This window comes from Fistularia commersonii, chromosome 8 (assembly GCF_037954325.1).
Source record: "Fistularia commersonii isolate RoL2024-O1a breed Wild chromosome 8, RoL_Fcom_v1.0, whole genome shotgun sequence".
In the NCBI taxonomy this organism is placed as follows: domain Eukaryota; kingdom Metazoa; phylum Chordata; class Actinopteri; order Syngnathiformes; family Fistulariidae; genus Fistularia; species Fistularia commersonii.
This window is the reverse complement of record NC_141291.1, coordinates 14,588,093-14,608,310: the sequence shown is the minus strand read 5'-3', so window position 1 is coordinate 14,608,310 and position 20,218 is coordinate 14,588,093. Positions and strand designations below refer to the sequence as shown.

At 39.0% G+C, this 20,218-nt stretch overlaps 1 protein-coding gene across 3 annotated transcripts in view; it reads left to right on the top strand.

Annotated features, from left to right (window-relative positions):
- The window catches only part of cntnap2a (contactin associated protein 2a), a 325,051-nt gene that overhangs the window by 272,628 nt on the left and 32,205 nt on the right, over positions 1-20,218 (top strand). For all 3 annotated transcript variants that reach the window (XM_086151351.1, XM_086151349.1, XM_086151350.1), the window contains 3 exons: positions 2,362-2,489; positions 15,239-15,409; positions 19,810-20,028. In XM_086151351.1, the coding sequence (XP_086007477.1) occupies positions 2,362-2,489; positions 15,239-15,409; positions 19,810-20,028 (518 nt within the window). The remainder of the gene's footprint in view (positions 1-2,361; positions 2,490-15,238; positions 15,410-19,809; positions 20,029-20,218) is intronic.

The window sequence follows — 20,218 nt, the reverse complement described above, 5'->3', positions numbered from 1 at the left end:
CAGTAAATGACTTGTTTTTGTACAGTTTTCTATTAAAAGCTATTCAAAGAGTGATGCAATATTTCCTTTCATCCATGTTCGCATTTATACAACATTCAGCACATTTACCTGCCAGTCAGTAAATCATGGGGTGTCCAGTGTCTCACTCAAGGAGACTGTGACATATTAACTTGTTTGTTGGGCTGCCTACCTGGTAAGTATTATTCAGCATAATGGCTTTCAATCCTCACCTTCATAGTGATTTCCCTTTTCTTGTTTTTATTCAAGGCTGTGAATATGGCCAAAAACCAAATCTTTTATTAATCTTACATTCTTTAAGGATAGCATGTCCGACATGGAGTTGTTTAATCTATAGAGATTTTCATTGTGTTGTCTGCATCCTACAAATCCCATAATGGAATGGCACTTTCATGCCTGGGTGCACTGAATTCAAAAGGCTGATTTAACAGAGATGTAATATAAAAAAAAATATAACTACAGTTGAAATTAAAATGTGTTTTAGTGTCTTGTCTCTTGCTTAATATGATCCATTATCAAGCTTAATAGCCCTCTATAATGTCTGAGAGTTTGTATCTGAATTTCTGAAATGCAATGCTATGTATTCTTGAATGTATTTGCACTGCAAAGACACACTGTTTTAGAAGTCTGTTAGAAGCTGCGATGATCCAAACACCACTGCTGGGAGTGGCTGTAAAATCCAACATGATGTATTGACCCCTGAAAGAGTTGAAACTTATAATTCATGATTCCCTGGTTTTTAATTCCTTTTGGTAGCCCATGATTGGTTTAGAAAAGTGAAATTAGAACAATATGTCTACTGTAAGATGAGGTTCTCCAGATGTCCTATTTCCTGGATGACAATGGTTATTATTATTAATGATAATATTGTAAATCACCACCTGCTTTTTCAAAGAATTTCAAGCACTTCAACTCTTTTTTTTTTTCACACTTCCCATGGACTGAATTTGCCTAGCAACTGACTTGTCATTGCTCCCTTTTACTGTTACACCGTCTTAGGCTGGAAAATCTCACTATTGTGTAATTGTAAGCCAAGAACCAATCTTTTAGAAAGTGCATATCATAAAGGATACTGAGGGGGGAACTTGAGGGGCAGCTGTCCCCAAGCCACTAAATGTCATTAGATTCAAAATTCCGACCCTTTAAAAAGTCATAATGTGTGTTTTTTTTGTTTGTTTTTTCAAACTGATCATGGAAAAATATGAACCAATCAAGGTTAATAATCTGTAAATACCAGTGGGTTTAATGATATCTAATACTTTAGTGCATGTGATGAGACTGTTGGAAATAGTTGCTTTCAGTAATGTCTTAGTTTGTTCTGGTACCCAATGGACGGGCTTTTGCCCAGTGAGAAGCTTTTCCCTTGATTTTATCAGCACATATACCATGTGAATTAAAAAATGGCAAATGGCTGCAGATTACACATATGTCCAGGAAAATCTGAAGCCTTGACCTTGCTGTTTATCTTTCAGGCTCGAGGGCTTTCAGCAAAATCAAGACGTGATCTTTCATAGAATTACCAGAATCAAACTTTTTAACAAGAGACTATTTGGAGACAGCTTCATTAAATTGGGTAGCAGCAAAATTCCATTTACGTTATCCCATTGACGCTTTAAGTAAATCTGCTGCTCATCCATTGAGCCAGTTTACTCGATCAGCTGTTCATGTCTCACCTCATATGCTGTGTGTATCGTAAAGAAGAATCCAGATTTTTGCTTATTGGTTCCCTATTTTTTTAAGAATTTGTCCTCATTTTAAGCGCTAAAGGGATTTTGTAGGAAACCTGACTAATAACATGTTCGGTAATAAGGTGATAAAATATGATGAAATGTATTTTACACTATGATCACACACCATCACATTATACTATGAAATTCTCTGCATTCCTAATGAATTATAATGTAGTTTTTTTTGTCATATATTAAAGAATTGCAGGAGTTGTGCTGATAATGAATAGGGATTGGCGGGTTCATTATTTAACAAATTACTAAAAATGGATGTCTTAATCCATTCCAATCACCACCCCTCCCCATTTTAAATTTCCAAAGACATGACTTGAAGTTAGTTTTAATAACTTAATTTCTAATTTCTTTAATTTCTTTCACTCGTTTTCTTTCTCACAGAGATACATGTTTTTGATAATGTTCCCACTATGTAATGCTTTCTTCGAAAAAAAAAGTTGGGGAAATGTAATACATATCGTATTCAAGATGTTTATAATAAAGTCCAAGTGTTAATAGATAATATGTTACAATTAGTGTCATCACCATTTGTATTGTTTTTCTCAGCCGCTCATTTCTTTCCCTTTCCAGTGTCTTATTTCTTATTCAACTCATTTTGTAGGAGAGAAGATTCTGGTCTCTTGGTGTATAAGGAACACCTGCCTGTCAGCCAGGTTGCCGTGGGTGACACTGACAGAACGGGCTCTGAGGCAAAACTGACTGTTGGACCGCTTCGCTGTCATGGAGATAGTAAGTGTGGATACTTTTATACTGTGTGATTGTACTTTTTCATGCAACGCCAGGCTTCAGCTCTTAGTGATGGACAGTTTATGTAATGGTTTCAAAACATAGTCCCTTGATTGACTCCGGACCGGGAGATGAACAAACTTACTATAGTTAATATTTAGACGATAGCGAAAGAAATCTAGTTGTGAACGCCTAAATATAATTAAGGCTGTCAGAGTACTGCCAGAAAAAGTATCTCAGCCAAGTGGAAAGATCCAAAGGAATCTCACACAAATCAGTGATGAAAAACAAATTTACTGACTGGAACAGATTTTCAACCCACACACACACACACAACTTTGGTGTAGCATCATTGGGGAAGTATGGAATGAAAAAGAAAAACAAAGATTGATCTCCAGCAATTTCTCCTAAGCCCTAGCTCATGTTCGGTAGACATTTTTGAATTTCTCTTTGCTACTTGGGCATATTAGGACTTGAGAACAATAAAAATGAAGCATCATCTTTTGATATGATGTTGTTTTTGAGAACATTCGTGTCCACATACAGAGGCGCTCGGTCTGAAATTCCAAATAACACATTGAAGTCAAGCCAAAAGGGGTTATCCCTTGGACAGCCGGTCCAAACAAATATAAATACATTGCAAGGATAATTGACAGATTGCCTATAAAAAATATTAACATAGATGTTATAGTTCAGCACATTGGTTGGTAATAGCGAGAGATCAATAAGATTGAATACAAACAATACTGAAAGTAACCATGAGTATTGGGTATGTATGTATGCAGAGGGGAGGGCTGCACTCGAGAGAGCTGAAGTGCAGTCGGTTTGAAAGAAAGTTGAAAGGTCAGTTATGAAGCCTGCAGCCAGGCCATGCTGTGCTTTAGAATTATCCGCACAATCTTAAAAGGAACTTCAGACTTTGCAGGATGTCAGTGCGAAGGACAGAAAAGTAGAAATAGCATTCTGGGTTAGCTGCAGGTATAAAGACGTGTTTGAGTGAGGCAGGAGTACTGCATTTGCAACGGCCTAATTAAGAGGAAATATGTGCGTTAATGACCTCAGCTGCTGAGAAGGAGTATCATTTTCTGAATTCTCAGTGGGTTGTAGAGGCATGACTGCATAACCTTTGTAAAGGGCTTATCAAACATTGAGGCAAAAGAACACCCCCAGTCTTGTAAATACAGCTTTTATTAAAATGTCCTGTTGACAGTGTGTTTGGCTTTTAAAAAGTCAGGGCCAGGAAAATGAACATTTTTGGCAATTCCAGACGGCTTTTGATATCCACAGATATAACAATAGAGGAAATGGATATCTATGATTTCACCAAGTGGGTATTTTTTACAGAAAGTTTATGTTTTGCTACCACAAAGGATTGCATGCATTTTAATACACAGATGAAGCAGTTGTTGGCAAGCTTGTGATGAGTGGCAGATTGCCATAAGGAGTCCTTTGAATCATCACCTAAAATTTTCATCATCACAGTTTAAAATAATGAAGCATGCTACCTGCAAAGAAGGTTGTTTGTGGCCTTCAGAAGTAGCCTGAAATGTATCCTATATGCACTTGAAGGATCTGCATTCAGAATTTCCTTTAATATAGTACCCCACTATTACAGAGTTACTAAGGTACTGGGAGAGACAAACTGTGCCTGTTACACATTCAGTGAAATGCAACACCATAAAGTAAGTGTTGTCTTTTTTCTGTAATAGTAATGGGACTTGCAAGGATGTCAAATTACATGAAGTTTTGATGTATGTTTCATTTCTTCTCTGAACATTTCTCTAAAGGCTGGCTGAAACACCCACTGTGAACCTGAAAACCCTGTCACAGAAATCAATAGTACATTGGTGCCTGCTCTCTACCTTTTCTACAGTGGAGTCAGCAGGGGTCTGATATTGGCTCAACCAGAATTTAGCAACACATTATATTTCTTCACGATGGACCCTTAAGTGGGCACTGGGGTGTTGCTAGCCATTGCAAATCACTGGAGGCTCTATTCTGGCACCGAAATGCACAAGCAAGCGTCTTTGCTCACAAAAGTGCTTTGACTTCTTCTTAACTTCTTGGAAAAAAAGGGACATTTAGATAAACAGAGTAATTTGGGGAAAAGACAGACTCTTTGGTCATAATTATATTAATTTGCCTCAAGTTGCTGACAGTTTTCTTCACTTCTAATCCACAAATAAATCAGACCTTATCACAGCGTCTGGGGAAAAAATAGTATGTGAAGACAATGATAGCTAAAGTATCAGAAAGTGACAAAAATCAATCCAAATTTGCTTCCAGTGGTTCTTTATTAAAACTATCAAGATAAAGTATAAGAACAGCATAACAGAGTATGATTGACCACATTGCTAATCTGGGGTTGTGCTTGATTTTGAAAATAATGCCTTTATCATACTTAGAGATCATTGAGAGATAAGTATGTTTTAACTATGCTGTGGTCTGCTGTGGAAGAAACAAAAATTCATATCTGTTGAGCATGTGTGGGCTGTGTGTGTCTTGGGCTTTTAATCTGTATGCATACAGATGTGATTGCATGTGTCCATGTGATCAGATAAAAGGTCCCTAATCAGACTTTCAGTCTGACCCTCATCTCTTCATCCTTTTATTCTCTTCCATCGAGTTCCCTGTAGTTTATGTTGTTTCTCTGGGAACCACCACATATCAGGCACTGCAGGAGCAGACTTGGAGGCGTGTGTCTGCAGTTTTTCTTTCTGTTGTCATCTAATCAGTACCAATGCATTGTCCTTATTGGGAGTCAGGGTCAACTGGAAAACCGGAAGCTCTATAGTATTGTCCTCTATTTTCGTAACTTATGAGCGAGTTAAACTTTGTAATGCAAAATGCATGTGTTAGTTCTGCTGCTGTGTATGTGTGTGTGTGTGTGTGTGTGAAAGGAAACATCCCACCTGCCTGTGTAAGTCTTTATATGTTGCAGGTGCTGCTGACATCTTGACATCAGGGTGTTACACCAGAGATTCCAGCATTTCTGGATACAATAAAGTCCTTCTTCAGCATTTTTATAGTGTCAAGAAAGGATGCTAGTATATCATCCTCGAAATGTATTTTAATAATCATAACTTTGGCTTCAATAATTCAAAATTAAAACATATTGAAGAGATTGAATCTTTAATGAAACAGCTTTTTCTTTCTCTCATTCTCTCTCCCTATATTTGCCATGGATAAAGTAGGAGAGATAGAGCCCACTAATGAAACTAATACAACATAGATAGAGAAACACGTTATCTTTGTGATGTAACAAAGAACCAGGTGTTATTTGGACAGTAATATCCTGCAGAGAGGTAAAAGCAAACATGGATTAAATCTTGGGTGTAAGACAGGCAGATCATAACGATAATAATGCTCGCCATGACTGCTCATTTTTCTTACCGGGGGACTAATAGAGGGGAGAATCTGAGTGCACTGAGGAAGTAGACATGTGGGTCTGACCTCTCTCACAAAATAATGATCTGGTTTTCAGGCCCAAAATGAATCCAATGCTGAAAATATCACAGATGTTTATTTGCTTTTGATCCACTGTTTTTTATTTGTTATTATTTGTCCGTCCATTCATCCGGCAAATGGGAAGTGGCCTGGTTCTGTCGAGGGTGCAGTACATGACAAAACACCTGCCCTCACTTCTAACTGGTGTCACGCTCATTATGGTACCTTCATCAACAATCTGGCACTGCAATATCCCTTCATCAAAGGGCTGCCAACATACAAACAAACCAGGATTTAATGACCCGTGACATCAAGTCTGTTGATGTGTGTGTGGCTAGCTTGTCACAGTTTGTCCGGCGCAATTATAAACGATGGATTCCTTTGTTGGTTAGAAATATTCTCTTTGTCTCACTTTATTATGCACTGGCTGTTCTAGAGACAAAGAAATAGTAATAGTCCTTTATATTGTTTGACCAAATTAGTAAAATAACTTTAGAATGAAGACGACTTTGAGTCACAGTATTACCGCTCTGGTAAAGACACCAAAACATAGAGCTTTTATTAAAAATCGGCCCATCAAGGCGTATTAAACATGTATTAAGAATGTTACATGTGAATAAGTAGTCTGTATGATTGATGTTTCTCATACTGTGCATTAAGGTCTGTCTCAGAAAGAGAAATGATGATTGGCTGCCACATGATTGGGTCGGCAAATGACTAATGTCTTCTGCAGGCAAAGAAAATTTTACTAAAATGAGGTACTTTCCTGTTTGAGTGGACGTGCACCGCTGTCTCTGTGCGTTTCAGTCTTTGCTGGTATGAGCGCAAAAGCAAGTAAGAGTGCAACATTGTGTGTGGGTGTGTACGAATGTACGTGCTCTGGCATTAATGAAGCCCATTTCCATGGCTGGTTTAATATCAGCCTATGCAGTTACGGCCAGACAGAGAAGAATTAGTCCCATTTATTGATGTTAAAAGGCTTGGGACATTTTAATAGATGAGATTGAAAATGAACAAAAATAGAATAAAGCAAAGTATTAAATGTGATATTATTGTAATATAACTTCCATGGAAGACGATTTGCCTCATGAGGGTTATATGAGGTCTCTTGGATGCATCCCATCCCCCCCCCCCCCCCCAGCTCTTGACAAATACGTGTTGTATTTGGTACTTGTGATCTGGTCATTTTTGTAGTGGAAATTTTGTTTGGAAAAAAAGGAAATGAAACGATCAATGGCATCCAATGAGCACTGCAAAGAATATTACTGCTGTGGATGGTTAAAGTCAATGAAATACATCATCAGTGTTTCAGAAAAAGGGTATTTTTTAAAAGGCAAAAAATGTAATTAAAACTGCCGGAGCCCTTAGAGCATTAAAAAATGAAACATTTTAGTAGAACAGAAGAGAACTTAGACCTACATCAAGGCACATGTGATATTTTTGAGAAATGAATTAAAATGGCCAGTGGCAGGTTTTATATTTCTATGAAAATTAACATACCATGACCCATTGCTGTTTGACATTTACTGTGTTACAGGGTACATGAGACCAGTAAGAGGAGCAGACAAATCTTATCATTAAGAAGTTAGTCATCACTCATAGTAATAGCAACAATTGATCTGAATTAACTGAGAGGCTTGAACGTCACTTCGAGGATTTACTGGTCATGCTAATCGCTTCTCTGTGCTGGATCAGACAACGAGTTGGATAAAAGAAACCTTGAACTTATAAATGTTGCTCAAGGTAACTCCTGAAACCTTAATGTCTGTATTGGCAGAGTGAATGCTGCAGAATTTAAATTTGCTCACCTTCAGAGGTTGTAAACGGTTGTAAACACAGTAAACTGAAAAAATGAAATAGAAATTGAAAGATGGATTTCCGACTGTATATTGGACTCAATCTGTGTTTGAACTCCACATTAATGGGTTTTGCCTTGGCAAAATCCAAAACCCATAGGAGTTCCACTCCTGTACATGTCAGACTTGTTTTTCTGTTATACTTTACCAGACAGGCAGTCTTGAAAACACAACCTCCTTATAAGAGGTTAGTGTACTAATTTCTTTCCTGTCATAAACTCCATTTCTTATTGTCTCTCATTTTTAGTTATGAGCATTAGAAGTTTATGACAAGCAAGTTAATTAAAAAATTAGATTGATAAAGGCCGCTGCTGGTCTTAAATGACAGACAAGCAAATTACCTCGAGATTCCGATGTTACATTAACTGTAAATGTGAGGCCATAGCGTAGGACTGAAACCTTTCAACAAAATCTGTGAAAAACATGTCGCAAAGTGAGGGTTGGATGAAATCAAGCTGCATGACGCACTTTGCGATAGATTACAGAGCTATTTCAATTCAAGTGTTTTCAACAAATGTCTCAAGAGTTGCACTTTTGGGAATTTTCAATGTCAGAGCAGTTTTCCATATTACATTACATTACATTACATTACATTGCATTTGGCAAACGCTTTTATCCAAAGCGACTTACAATAGAGGACATAGGGACTGCAAATACACTTGCAAATACACGATGCACAGGAAATATACAAAACAGTAAGCTTGGGTTTGTGAGGGTTTTTTTTTTTTTTTTTTCTTATTAATGGACAGAGACAGACAAACGTACACACACACACACACACTGCATAGCCTAACTTGCTGCCAACCTGATCTGGGGCATCAGCGCAGTAAAAAGTCCTGAAAGAGAAACGTTTTTACCTGTTTCTTGAAGGTTGAGAGAGATGATGCTAGTCTTGTTGCTTCTGGGAGTTTATTCCACCTCTGAGGTAGTAGAACTGAGAACAGTTTTGTCTGAGATCGCTTAGAGCGAGCAAAAGGTACTGCTAATAGGTTTGAATTAGCGGAACGCAGCTCTCTGCCGGGAACATAAGGTCTTATCATTTCGGTCGGATATGCTGGACCTGTTCCTGAGGTGGTTTTGAATGCCAGGGTCAGGGCCTTGTGCTTGATCCTGGCAGCTACTGGTAGCCAGTGCAACTGGACGAACAGAGGTGTCACATGAGCCCTTGGGCAATCCCATCGCAGCACTGTGCACAATTATTAGGCAAGTGGTTATTTTGACCATATCATCATTTTATCCATAATTTCCAACTCCAGGCTGTAGAAACGTGAACGCTTATTGGATTTAATGCATATCAAGTGATTTGTATTCGAATAGCAAGGGAGGGTGTGACCAAAGAAAGATCAACGCCCTATATGAAGGTGTGCATAATTATTTGGCAGATTCTTCTCAGGGCCAAAAAAGAGATTTAACTGACTCTGAAAAGTCAAAAATTGTAAAAAGTCTTCAGAGGGATGCAACACTCTTGAAATATGTAAGCTATTGGGGTGTGATCACAGAACCATCAAACATTTTCTTGCAAATAGTCAACAGGGTCGTAAAAAAAACGTGTTGAAGAAAAGACACAAATAAAAAGCCAAAGATTTGAGAGGAATAAAACATGAAGCTACCAGGAACCAATTATCCTCCAGTGCTGCCATATTCCACAACTGCAACCTACCTGGAGTGTAAAAAAGTACGAGGTACTCAGTTCTCAGAGACATCGCCGAGGCCAGAAAGGCTGAAACCCGGCCACCTCTGAACAAGACACAAAAGGTAAAAAATCAAGAATGGGCCAAGAATTATCTGAAGACAGATTTTTCAGATTTTTGTGGACTGATGAGATGAGAGTGACTCTTGACGGTCCAGATGGATGGGCTTGTGATTGGATCAGTAACAGACACAGAGCTCCACTTCGACTCAGACGCCAGCAAGGTGGAGGTGGGGTAATGGTATGGGCAGGTGTTGTTAAAGATGAGCTAGTTCGACCTTTTGGGGTTGAAAATGGACTCAAACTCAACTCTCGTACCTACTACCAATTTTTAGAAGACACTTTCTTTTAGCAGTCGTACAGGAAAAAGTCTGCATCTTTCAAGAAGGCTTTGATTTTTATGCAAGACAAAGAAGAAAAACTAATGACATGGCCCCTTCTTCCCCTGACTTAAACACTATTGAGAACTTTTGGTCACTTCTTAAACAGGAAATTTACAGTGAAGTTAAACAGTACTCCTCTCTGAATAGAGTCTGGGAGGCTGTTGTTGCAGCTGCACAAAAGGTTGATTCTGACCAGGTAAAGAAAATGACTGACTCAGTAAATGGAAGGCTTGTGACGGTTATCGAAAATAAGGGTGGCTATTGTATATTGGTCACTATGGTCACTGAGGTGTTTTTTTGGTTGGTTGTGTTTTGTTTTGTTTTTTTTATTTCAGAAATGTTTACTTTAGCAGATAAAAAACAAGTGATATGGGAACGTTTTTCATTTAGTTGCAGTATAATTCTGTATTCTAATAGTTGTCCAATAATGGTGTACATATAGATATTCTCGTAAGAAAGCCAAAACTTCACTTTTACTAAAATGTTCAGATTTGAGGGTTTGTTAACATTTTGGATTGACCAAGAGCGCTGTAGTTGTACAATAAGAAAATTAATCCTCAAAAATACAACTTGCCTAGTAATTGAACCCTTGGTGTAGTCCTTTCATAGACCAGGCTAGCAACTTTTTGAGCGAAAACAGTTTTCATAGCAAGAAGGGATCACATTTAGCAAGTGTTCACCACAAAAGAGGCTTGTGGTTTTTCCGTCTCACAACTAAAAGAGGTAAAATGTCAACGTTTATCTGGGTTTGTGTATGCATGTGCCAGAAACTTCATGTTAATGACCTGGGGCAGAGCAGTCAGTCATCCTTACCATCTGCCGACGGTGGAACATAACCCATCTGGTCAAGCATAAACAGATGAATCATCTAGTTGGCCTCCTGAGCCAAATTTCAGCCCAAATGTATCTCAGATCTCATCGTCCTCTACATGTGTGGCTCTTTTTTTAGAGATGATCACAACATGCTTCACAGAAGAAAAGAAATTGCAACAAGTGGGACTCCGCGCGGCACTCCCTTTGTTCGCTCCATCAATATTCATATTCATGTCACTGGAGACCGGAGACGATCATAGAGCTCACATATAGACCCACGCAAACATTAACATTCAAACATATGTGCATTGAGGAGTCATCAATTATCCAAATTTGTTTAGTTCTGGTCTGTGTACCATGAGGAGATGTGCAGGTAGACAGACACACTCCCATCAAACACCAGCAGATGGACGAATGGACAGATGGCAGAGTAGAGGTGACAGTATTTATTCATAGACATTATAGTAAGAAGAGGAGCCAGCTGTATATCTTGCCCGGTTTCTACTGAATATCATTCTTTTTTTTTTTTTTTGATGGCAAATCAAAGGGCCTTATCTTCACCAAGTGTCGAGCTGAGCAGGTGTTGCAGGTGTTCTCATTTTCCAGTGAGGAAAGTTGTTTGCCCTCCAATGGCATTTGTAAACCCTCACACCTGTCGGAGTCTGTCCTGAAAACAATGTGTGGTTCACCACGTTTTTTTTTATGTCTGCTTCTGCAGTCAGCTTCACAAGAATAGAAAAAAAAAAATACCAAAAAGTATTTGTCTGCTCCTCCCCATTATGTATGTCTCTTTGTCGAGTCTTTTTGTACACAGTAATTGCTCATACAATGACACAAAGGGCATCCAGGATATTGAATCGTAGAATTTTCAACAGGAACAGAATGTCTATTTTTACCACCACCTTGAAAACCAATTAAGCAGAGAAAAAGGCTTTCCACTAACTTTACTTACAACTCCATTTGCATGCACCCATCATCACCAAAAGGCTTGTGGGCTATGGTAGACTGCATTTATCAGCGCGTATGCTCTCCGTAGAAATAGGAAGATTGGATGGATTGTTAACAGTTGAATTCTATGACCGAGCTACGTGTCTCCAAGGAGCAAGTGGTGGTTCAAGTCAAGCTCATTTTGTACCGCTTTATAAAATTGAATTTGTAGAACCCACTTGCCTTATGTTAAAGAATGAAGATATTCAGCCTTTATAGTAAACAGACTCATATTTGTCTCTTCCCAAATAGGAAAGACATGCTGGAATAGTTTCTGAAACACTTCTGATTAACACATCAATATGGGAGTGAGTGTGATAAATGTAACACGGAGCCAAGCCAACCGGCTGCATCTGTGGTTCTGGCATGTGGGAAGTAAGAACATTTGATTGGCTTCCATCGTCCTTCCTCGCACAATATTTTCCATCCAACACTCAGTTTCGGATCGGATATCCTTTCCTTCTCACACCATAGATCCCCTCTGAGCCCTTTAGTTCTAACCTCCCACTCCCTTTCTTTCCTCTTGTTGTCTCTCCCACCTTCTGGAGCATGACTCCCCTCCTGGCTATATTTCTTTATCCGTGTGTCCTCCTTTGCCTCTGTGTAATTTTCAACAATTTTTTTCAAATTTTGCCCCAAATACTCCTTGATTTAGTCACCACATATGAATTAATATTACATGGGCTTTTTATTTATTCTTGTACTTCATGTGTCTATGGTGTCATAGCATATTTCAATTGAATGTTCTTCATATTGTCTATATTTTTCAGCTCTGGTTCAAAAGAATATTTTTAAGTTAACATAAATGTTTGTCATGGTTGTGTTGTTATTGTGAAAATGACTTCCTCAATAAGTAGTTGATCATTTTGCATTTTAAATATTCGGAAAAGCTTTACGGATGGAACATAAAGGTAAACTCGATTATTTGTGTGTCTCTTTATTCCAGACAGAACTCACTCAATAATTGCTAATTTGTCCTGTGCAGAAATGAACAGCATTCAAACTTCAAACGCACAAATCAGACAGACAGCATCGGCAGGTGGTCGTGTGTGTCTGTGCGTTTGTGAGCATGGCCGCTATCTGCCCTTGCTCCTGGTGACATGATGCAAAACAAGGTGGAGAGGGGTGGAGCTTAGCTCTATCGTGGGGAGGAGGGCTTATCGCACTGAACCAGGAGAGGCTCACTCAGATGCAGAAGGACACGTGGACGCCGATGCACACTTGCAATCCTCTCCACAGTCAGTAGTGGATTCATTAACAGGGCAGACGGTGCAGCTGCATGGGGTCCATGGGGGTAGAAGCCCATTATTACAAAAAGGCACTTTATTAATGGAATTTGTGATTAACAGACTCATTCTAGCAACTCAGTTTGGCCCATCACTCCATCACCCTCACGCTGCAGGGGTAGTGATATTATTCGCTATTCAGTGCCTTGAAATACCTCAACATGGGTGTAATAAAAAAAATCTGTCTTGCTGGCATACGAAAGTGAGAACATAATTTGACATAAGTTATATAAAAAAAAATTACATTTCAGTGCAATTTATAATTCTATCATCTTGTTTTGTTTGTTTTTGTATGCAGAAAAATACAGACATATGAGTGCCAACATGTATGCAGATACTGTAAGTGCCAGCTGGGCAACATTTGTGCTGAAGCTAAATCACATGGCTGTTAAATTAGATATAAACTATTCATGTTAAGGCAAAAAATGAACAAACTTAATGCCTGACATTCAACTGCAATGAATGTTCAGTAATTATTTTTTCAACCAGTTGACAAGGATTTTCGCTTAAATTAGGGTTCTAACCTCTGTCTCTCGCTTACGCGCACATACACGAATGCACGCACACACACAAACAAAAAATAAATATACCATACACCGGGCCATATATTTTCACCTTGGATATTGGCTGAAACGGGAAATTAGAGCATATAGGGATTTCTGCTATTAGGCACACATCACTACCAAAAGTATTTGGAAAACTCATAGACGTGGAGAATGATATAAGGCACCTGCCACTATATGATACACGCCTGGTGTCGCTGTGAATAATAAGAAGATTTGGAGGTGAATTTAGTGAAGCAGATAAAGAGTGACATTGTGGTGTGCTCTCTGGCACCACAGGCCAGACAGCAGCAGGCTGTATTTGAGGATCATGTCAATGTGCAGCTGATTTTTATCTATAGGTCGTGAAGCAGCCGTGAAGCCCTTGATGAATTTCAGCATATAATTTGATGAGATTCTACCTTTTTTCAGGACTCAGATTTTTATATGTCTGTTCTCTTTTTTATTTATAGCATCTGCTATCAGCTGCCTTTCTATCTATTCAGCAACCTACACATTCATCTAGGAATGAAATTGTGCTCCAAGGAAAGGTCTTTTGTAAGAGGCCACTCTAACCCTACAGTGACCTTTTTGAGATATTGATGCAGACAGGTTACAACAGTGCACGTTAAGAGCGTAACCTCTTTAGAATCCTTATTTTTTGTTGTGGCTATCTGAGATTCAGGCAATTAATGATGAAGCACAGTTGAATGCAACTGTTGCTCAACAAAAGCAAGGCATGCTGGGAGGCTCGCACACACTGCAACACTATACACACACATCATGACTTTAAGAGGGGGAATAAAGAGAGGCATGAAGTAGGTTTGCTACTTTGGAGACCCAAAAAAAAATGACCTCATCATGAAGTTAAAAATAATAATACCTCATGCTTCACCATTTCAGACAAAATAGGGCCCATCCACTTTTGTCGAGGAAATGGTTTTAAGCAAATTGTTAGCTGACAACACATTAGTCTTAGACTCTGGCTCCTTTCGTGTAATCTGCCCTCTGTTTGACTTTATCCTCATCATTTCCATCACTCTTTCAATATCTCCTCAACCGTGCCTGCCCGATTCCCCTGTCCTCCCACAACTGCTCATCCTCTTTCATCCTTTTCTCCCAGTGCTCTTGAGTGATTGGGGCGGGAAAGAGACATGGTGAGGCAAGAGGAGGAAGCCAAGAAGTCACTTCATCAACCACAGTCTGATAATTCATCAGCATTGTTACTTTGTCTTCATTAGCAGCCACTGGTTTCACTTCATTCAAAAGTCATTAGAAAAGTTGTTATCAGAAATCCTGATTAGTCCCTGCGCTCGTGTACTCTCCTTCGGTCCCCCATTTAGCGGAAAAGAAATTATCTCATTCGTCTTTGAAATGATCTGCTTCCATATCGTCCATATCGTCGAAGTTTCAGGAAATTACAGGCGATGTTAAAATCTCTGCATAAAAAACACGGAGGACTTTTACATGGAGGAGTTTTACACGATCAATTCTTTTTCTTTAAGAGGATATTAAATGAGACAGATTAAAAAATAATCTTGACATATTATTCCAGACTGCTTTGATTGCCATGTGGTTTGCAAATGAAAGTTGACGGATATTTGAAATGAAATTGCTTTTATATTAAGCTGTTTATTGTTAGATAAGACTCCGCCGGCCACAACGGTAGATTCAATATGTGCTGGTCCAGACTTTGATTTGCTGGTCTGGAGTTTTCAATTTTTTTTGCTCATGTTTTGTCTTTTCAGATGACTACTGGAATGCTGCTTCATTCACCACTCCATCATCCTACCTGCATTTTGCCACTTTCCAGGGAGAGACCAGTGCCGACATCTCCTTTTATTTCAAGACCAGCGCACCCTATGGAGTTTTCCTTGAAAACCTTGGAAACACTGACTTCATACGTTTGGAACTAAAATGTAAGTGTCAGTCAGTTTATGATGGGTGTGCATTATATTCATTTTCATCTGGCTGTGACTGTCTTTTCTCTCTTACACTTTCTCACACGTGAAAGATTGAATCCTGCAGTTTGTCCAATCGCGCTGGTTTCCAACTGACACGACAAGCCAATGCACGCGCACACACTAACGACAATCATTTGCTTCCCTGATTACAATACACGTCTTTTTGTGATTGGAACACAATCATTTCTTTAAGGTAATTGGTATGTGCAATAATTATGTACATTTTGAGCCTCTGTTAATTTAATCATCCATTTTCAAGGATGGCAAAGCAAATAGACTCAGAGTCTCCTTTTGTTTCTCTCTCTCTTTATTTTTCAAGTGCAGATTGAGTGCTACCGAACTCTTAAAGTTCTCCTATAACCTTGATTGTTGCTACGTTCATGCAAAAACACACAATCGTGTTTTCAGTATAATGGCTGCTGTTTATTCCCTTTTTCACCCGCAAGTATGTGTGGATTTGCCAAAAGACAATAAAACCTTACATACAACAAGCACTTCTACAAACAAAAAAGTAACAGATCAGCCAAATCTTTTGCGTCAACCATGATGACACACAGCAGACCTGCAGAAATATCATTTCTCAATCAGAATGGAGGGATTAAAGGATCTCAAAATTTTTGATTGTCATTTAGAAGGTTGTGCATATTGTGTCGAAGACAAAGGGGAGCAAGAGATTGGGGCTTGATAATTAATTGAAAATAAAATTAGGATTGAATGATTTCTAAATTTCCAAGTGGAAAACTCAGTAGTTGTGGATACATATATTATCATGAGTGTTTAAATACCCATGTTTGCAACAGGAATCACTATCAGGTTTTCCTTTTATGTCATGTCATGTCATGTCATGTCATTCATTCACTCTGTTAGTGCAAAAAATATGGTTTCAATGAAAAAATGAATTAAATTGCAATTTATTTATTCTTCACAGTGAATTTGAGAAATTGGCTTCCATCAGAGACACAGTCCCATATGTCTAGTGATATTACTCATCTGTTTTCTAATACAACATCTATAAATAGGATGACGAAGAACAATTTTACAGACATTTAAGCCATTTAAAAAGTCAATATTCACACACATAGACTAAAACCCAGATGTCACCATGCAATATAATACTGGGAAGTTTTATGAGAATATAGTTTCTCCATCTTTTCAAAACAGTAATTGGCATTCCATTGCAGCCGGCCTCTGTGATCACATACTCCCAGTGAGCGTGATAAATTTGCAGATTACAGTTTAATCTGTAGAGATCATCCTAACCAGCAAAGCATAGCTGCCCAAAGAAGACTATTTACATGTCAGTGCCTTTCAAAGGAATGTAAACAGTGGGTGTCAGAGAGGACAGCTGACCACATCCTGCTGATGTGCCAAGCTTGCCTCTTTTGTGTAGAAATGACAAACAGTGAATAGGCAAGCTCAGCAGATGATTTTTGAACCAAAGTGCTCACTTAAGCATCACAATGAATAATGACCTTTATTTTGCTAAATCAACAATATTCATGTCACCGTATTTGGCATACAAGTGTCTTCCAAAAATAATTAACAATCACTACGTAGTCTGAGGCAGAGGCAATTGTGTTAGTGTGTGTGTGTGTGTGCGCGCGTGTGTGCGTGCGTGCGTGCGTGCGTGCTTGTGTGTGTGTGTGTGTGTTTGTGCATGTGTGTGTGACCGTGACTGCCTCTGTCTCTCTCGTGAGGCTTCAAAATGCCCCCACATCAATTTCCTTTCTCCAGTGCCTCGCTATCATCTTGCATTTTGCCCCGGAGCACACAGTTAGAGATCCGGGGATGACTTGCACACATATTTGTAATCTCACTCACATATAATCTCTCCTGCCCTCTTACGAGCGCAAAACTGTATCTGCCACTATCCAGTCAGGGCATGAAATGACTAGCATTAGGTCTGAATAGCATAGCTGTGCAATTGCTGGAGCTCAAAGTAAATGCACAGACAACTTGCAGGAACAGTATTGGAAAAATGATTCAGTCGACTCAAAGCTCTCAGGTGGAGGCTATTTCCCTTGAATCTTGGGGAAGGAAGAGGGCAAAGACACTTTTGAGGAGCGGCACCGAAGACATTTAAACCTGTCCGAATTGAGCTGGTAACTGGATTGAAGACAGAAAGTGAGGTTCTTAAATGCCAAGATACTTTACTTGTGGTGTGTTCAGTGGCTCAGTAGTAAGTATGTACGCGCAATTTTCAGAGTCCTTTAGAAACTGCATTTGCAGTAGTACATTTGCCCAGAAGATATTCCTCGTCTTAGATTCAGCAGTAAGAAGTATTTTGGCCTAAAGATTCTGACTTGTAAAACTGTAAAATTGTCCATATTATGTTAAAACATGAAAAATCCAAAGATTATTTCTGAATTATAGCAGTCTTTTTAAGTTGCTGGAATTGTGGGAGAAATATCTGATGAGGAATTACTGATAAAAAAAAAAAAAAAGTTGTCTTTTGGAGTGGAGTAGTTTGCTCTGTTCCATGGAAAACTGTCAGAAGTTTGTCCTTCAAACCTCTAAATCTGTTTATTATTTGATTCTAGTTTGCAAACTTATTTTAAGCCCAATTTCACCACAGAGGGATTCTGTGACCGAATTCAGGACCGTAGCCGTTACAATATCTATTTTCATGTTCAAAAGGGGGCCACTCTTACATTAACCTTCCATCTTGCATTAGAAAATGTTAACGCAAACACACACACATGCACCCACTCTAACTGTGATCTTTTCATTCTTTTCACTATTCATTATTGCACTTTGCTGAGACATAATTAAGCACTTTGTTCTTTTTGGTCTTTTTTGGTCTTTAATATCATGAAAAAAAAATGAAAACACAGCTCTATTAGGCCTCTGCTGTGCTGAAGGTTCACACGTCATAACTTAAATTCATACACACACCTCCACATTTATGACATCCATCAAGGCTATGAGAACAGTTGAGGAAAGTTGTGTGCTCATGGGGTTTTCACACCTGCCTCAGGAGAAAGTGTTGGAAAGAATTTTGAAGGGCATTTATCTTTATACGTCATCAAATAGGCAAATCACCCCTCGATGTTGCAATAGCAGCATGGCTATAGCTTTGTTGCGATTGCACCACCCTGATATCAGATATGCATGTACAATATTTCGGATAACTGATGTCGCTCCTCCTGGAGACCTGCATCGTGAATAGGAAGATCATTTTTCAATGAACTAACAGCTGTCAGAAGACCGGAATGTGTGCTGGAGCCCGCGTGATGCATTATGTTGTTGTTTTTTTAATTGTATAAAGTTGAATGTCAGGTCGAGGTTAATGCACTTAGCATGTGCTCATGACTGAAGCGGGAATCAGAATTTCTGCAATAAAGGAATTGTGATAAAATAAAGAAAAAGTCGGCTAGTGGTGATGTGAGGCCGGGCATATTAAACTACGTGATTGATAAGGTATGGACAAGCTGGCGCTGCCGTAGTAAAATGCGAAAAAAATAAATGCAAGAAAACAACCAGTAATCATCAGTATGAGTGTTTGGACTGAGGGGTTATGGAATATAAGATGAAACAAATAATGAACAGGAGAATATAATTCAAACAGCGGTACATTCATACAGATGTAAGATATCCAGGGGACAGAACCAGGGAATTATTTAACGGTACAGTTTCTTCTCTTTATCCATTTTGCTTGTGGATGATCCTCTGCCCTCAACCACAGAAACTTTTGATGTCATCAGTTGGTGATCTTCACCTCTGCAGGGTTGGGAATTGCGAATTTAGTTGCTTGTCACTGACTTAACTGACTCTTCGAAGTCCCAATCAGTGTGAGATCCCGGTTCTCACTCCGCAAGTCAGTCTATCTGGAGCTGTTTCTGGTGTGGATAGGGAGATGAATGTAACATTAAAATGAGAAAAATCCTCTGCGTATTGTTGAGAGGGAAATAGAATAAGATAAAAAGTTGGTATTCACTAGTGACTATCAAGCAACACTACTCTCTCTGGCATCTGACCCTGTTGAGGTCTTAAAATAAGAAAAGAGAGAAAAGAAAAAATGAGAAAAGAAAAAAGGAACAAACTATTTAAAGTGCGGTCTAAAAGACACACAGGAGCAGCCGGGCTAATACCTGCTGCATCACAGCCTAAGTCAAGCTAAACCAAGATTTCCTGCTAGATTTCAACTGCAAGTGCAGAGCTGTGAGCAGTCACAAAGCGGAACTCTATAGTAGCCAGATGGATGGCCTTAGCAGAAATGAGGCATCACATGAGAAATTAAACATATTAACCCATAGAGGAGATAATTGCAGAACAGGAGCACTTTTCGTTATATGTAATTCATTACTTTTTAAAATACTTCTGTTGCCATTTTTCTACCCTCATTTTTTCTGCAGCTCCTACTGTGGTCTCATTTTCCTTCGATGTTGGAAATGGACCCGTTGAGTTAACGGTGCATTCAGCGGCACCTCTCAATGACGACCAGTGGCACAGGGTGATGGCCGAGCGGAACGTGAAAGAGGCAGTCCTTCAGTTGGATCAGTCTTATCGGTCATCTCAGCTCGCCCCTCCACAGGGGCACACACGGCTGGAGCTGTTCAGTCAGCTCTATGTGGGTAAGTGAAACAATTGACAGCACGCCTGTGCAACGAGACAAACAGACATGCACGCACACATCTGATTTCAGCTCTACCATAAAATGTCTACTGTTTGTGTAAGAAGGACATAGACAAGTAAACATCATCCCTTCACCCATCTAAAGAACTGTTAATTTAAAACAACTAAGTGTTTCCACTAATACCGCCA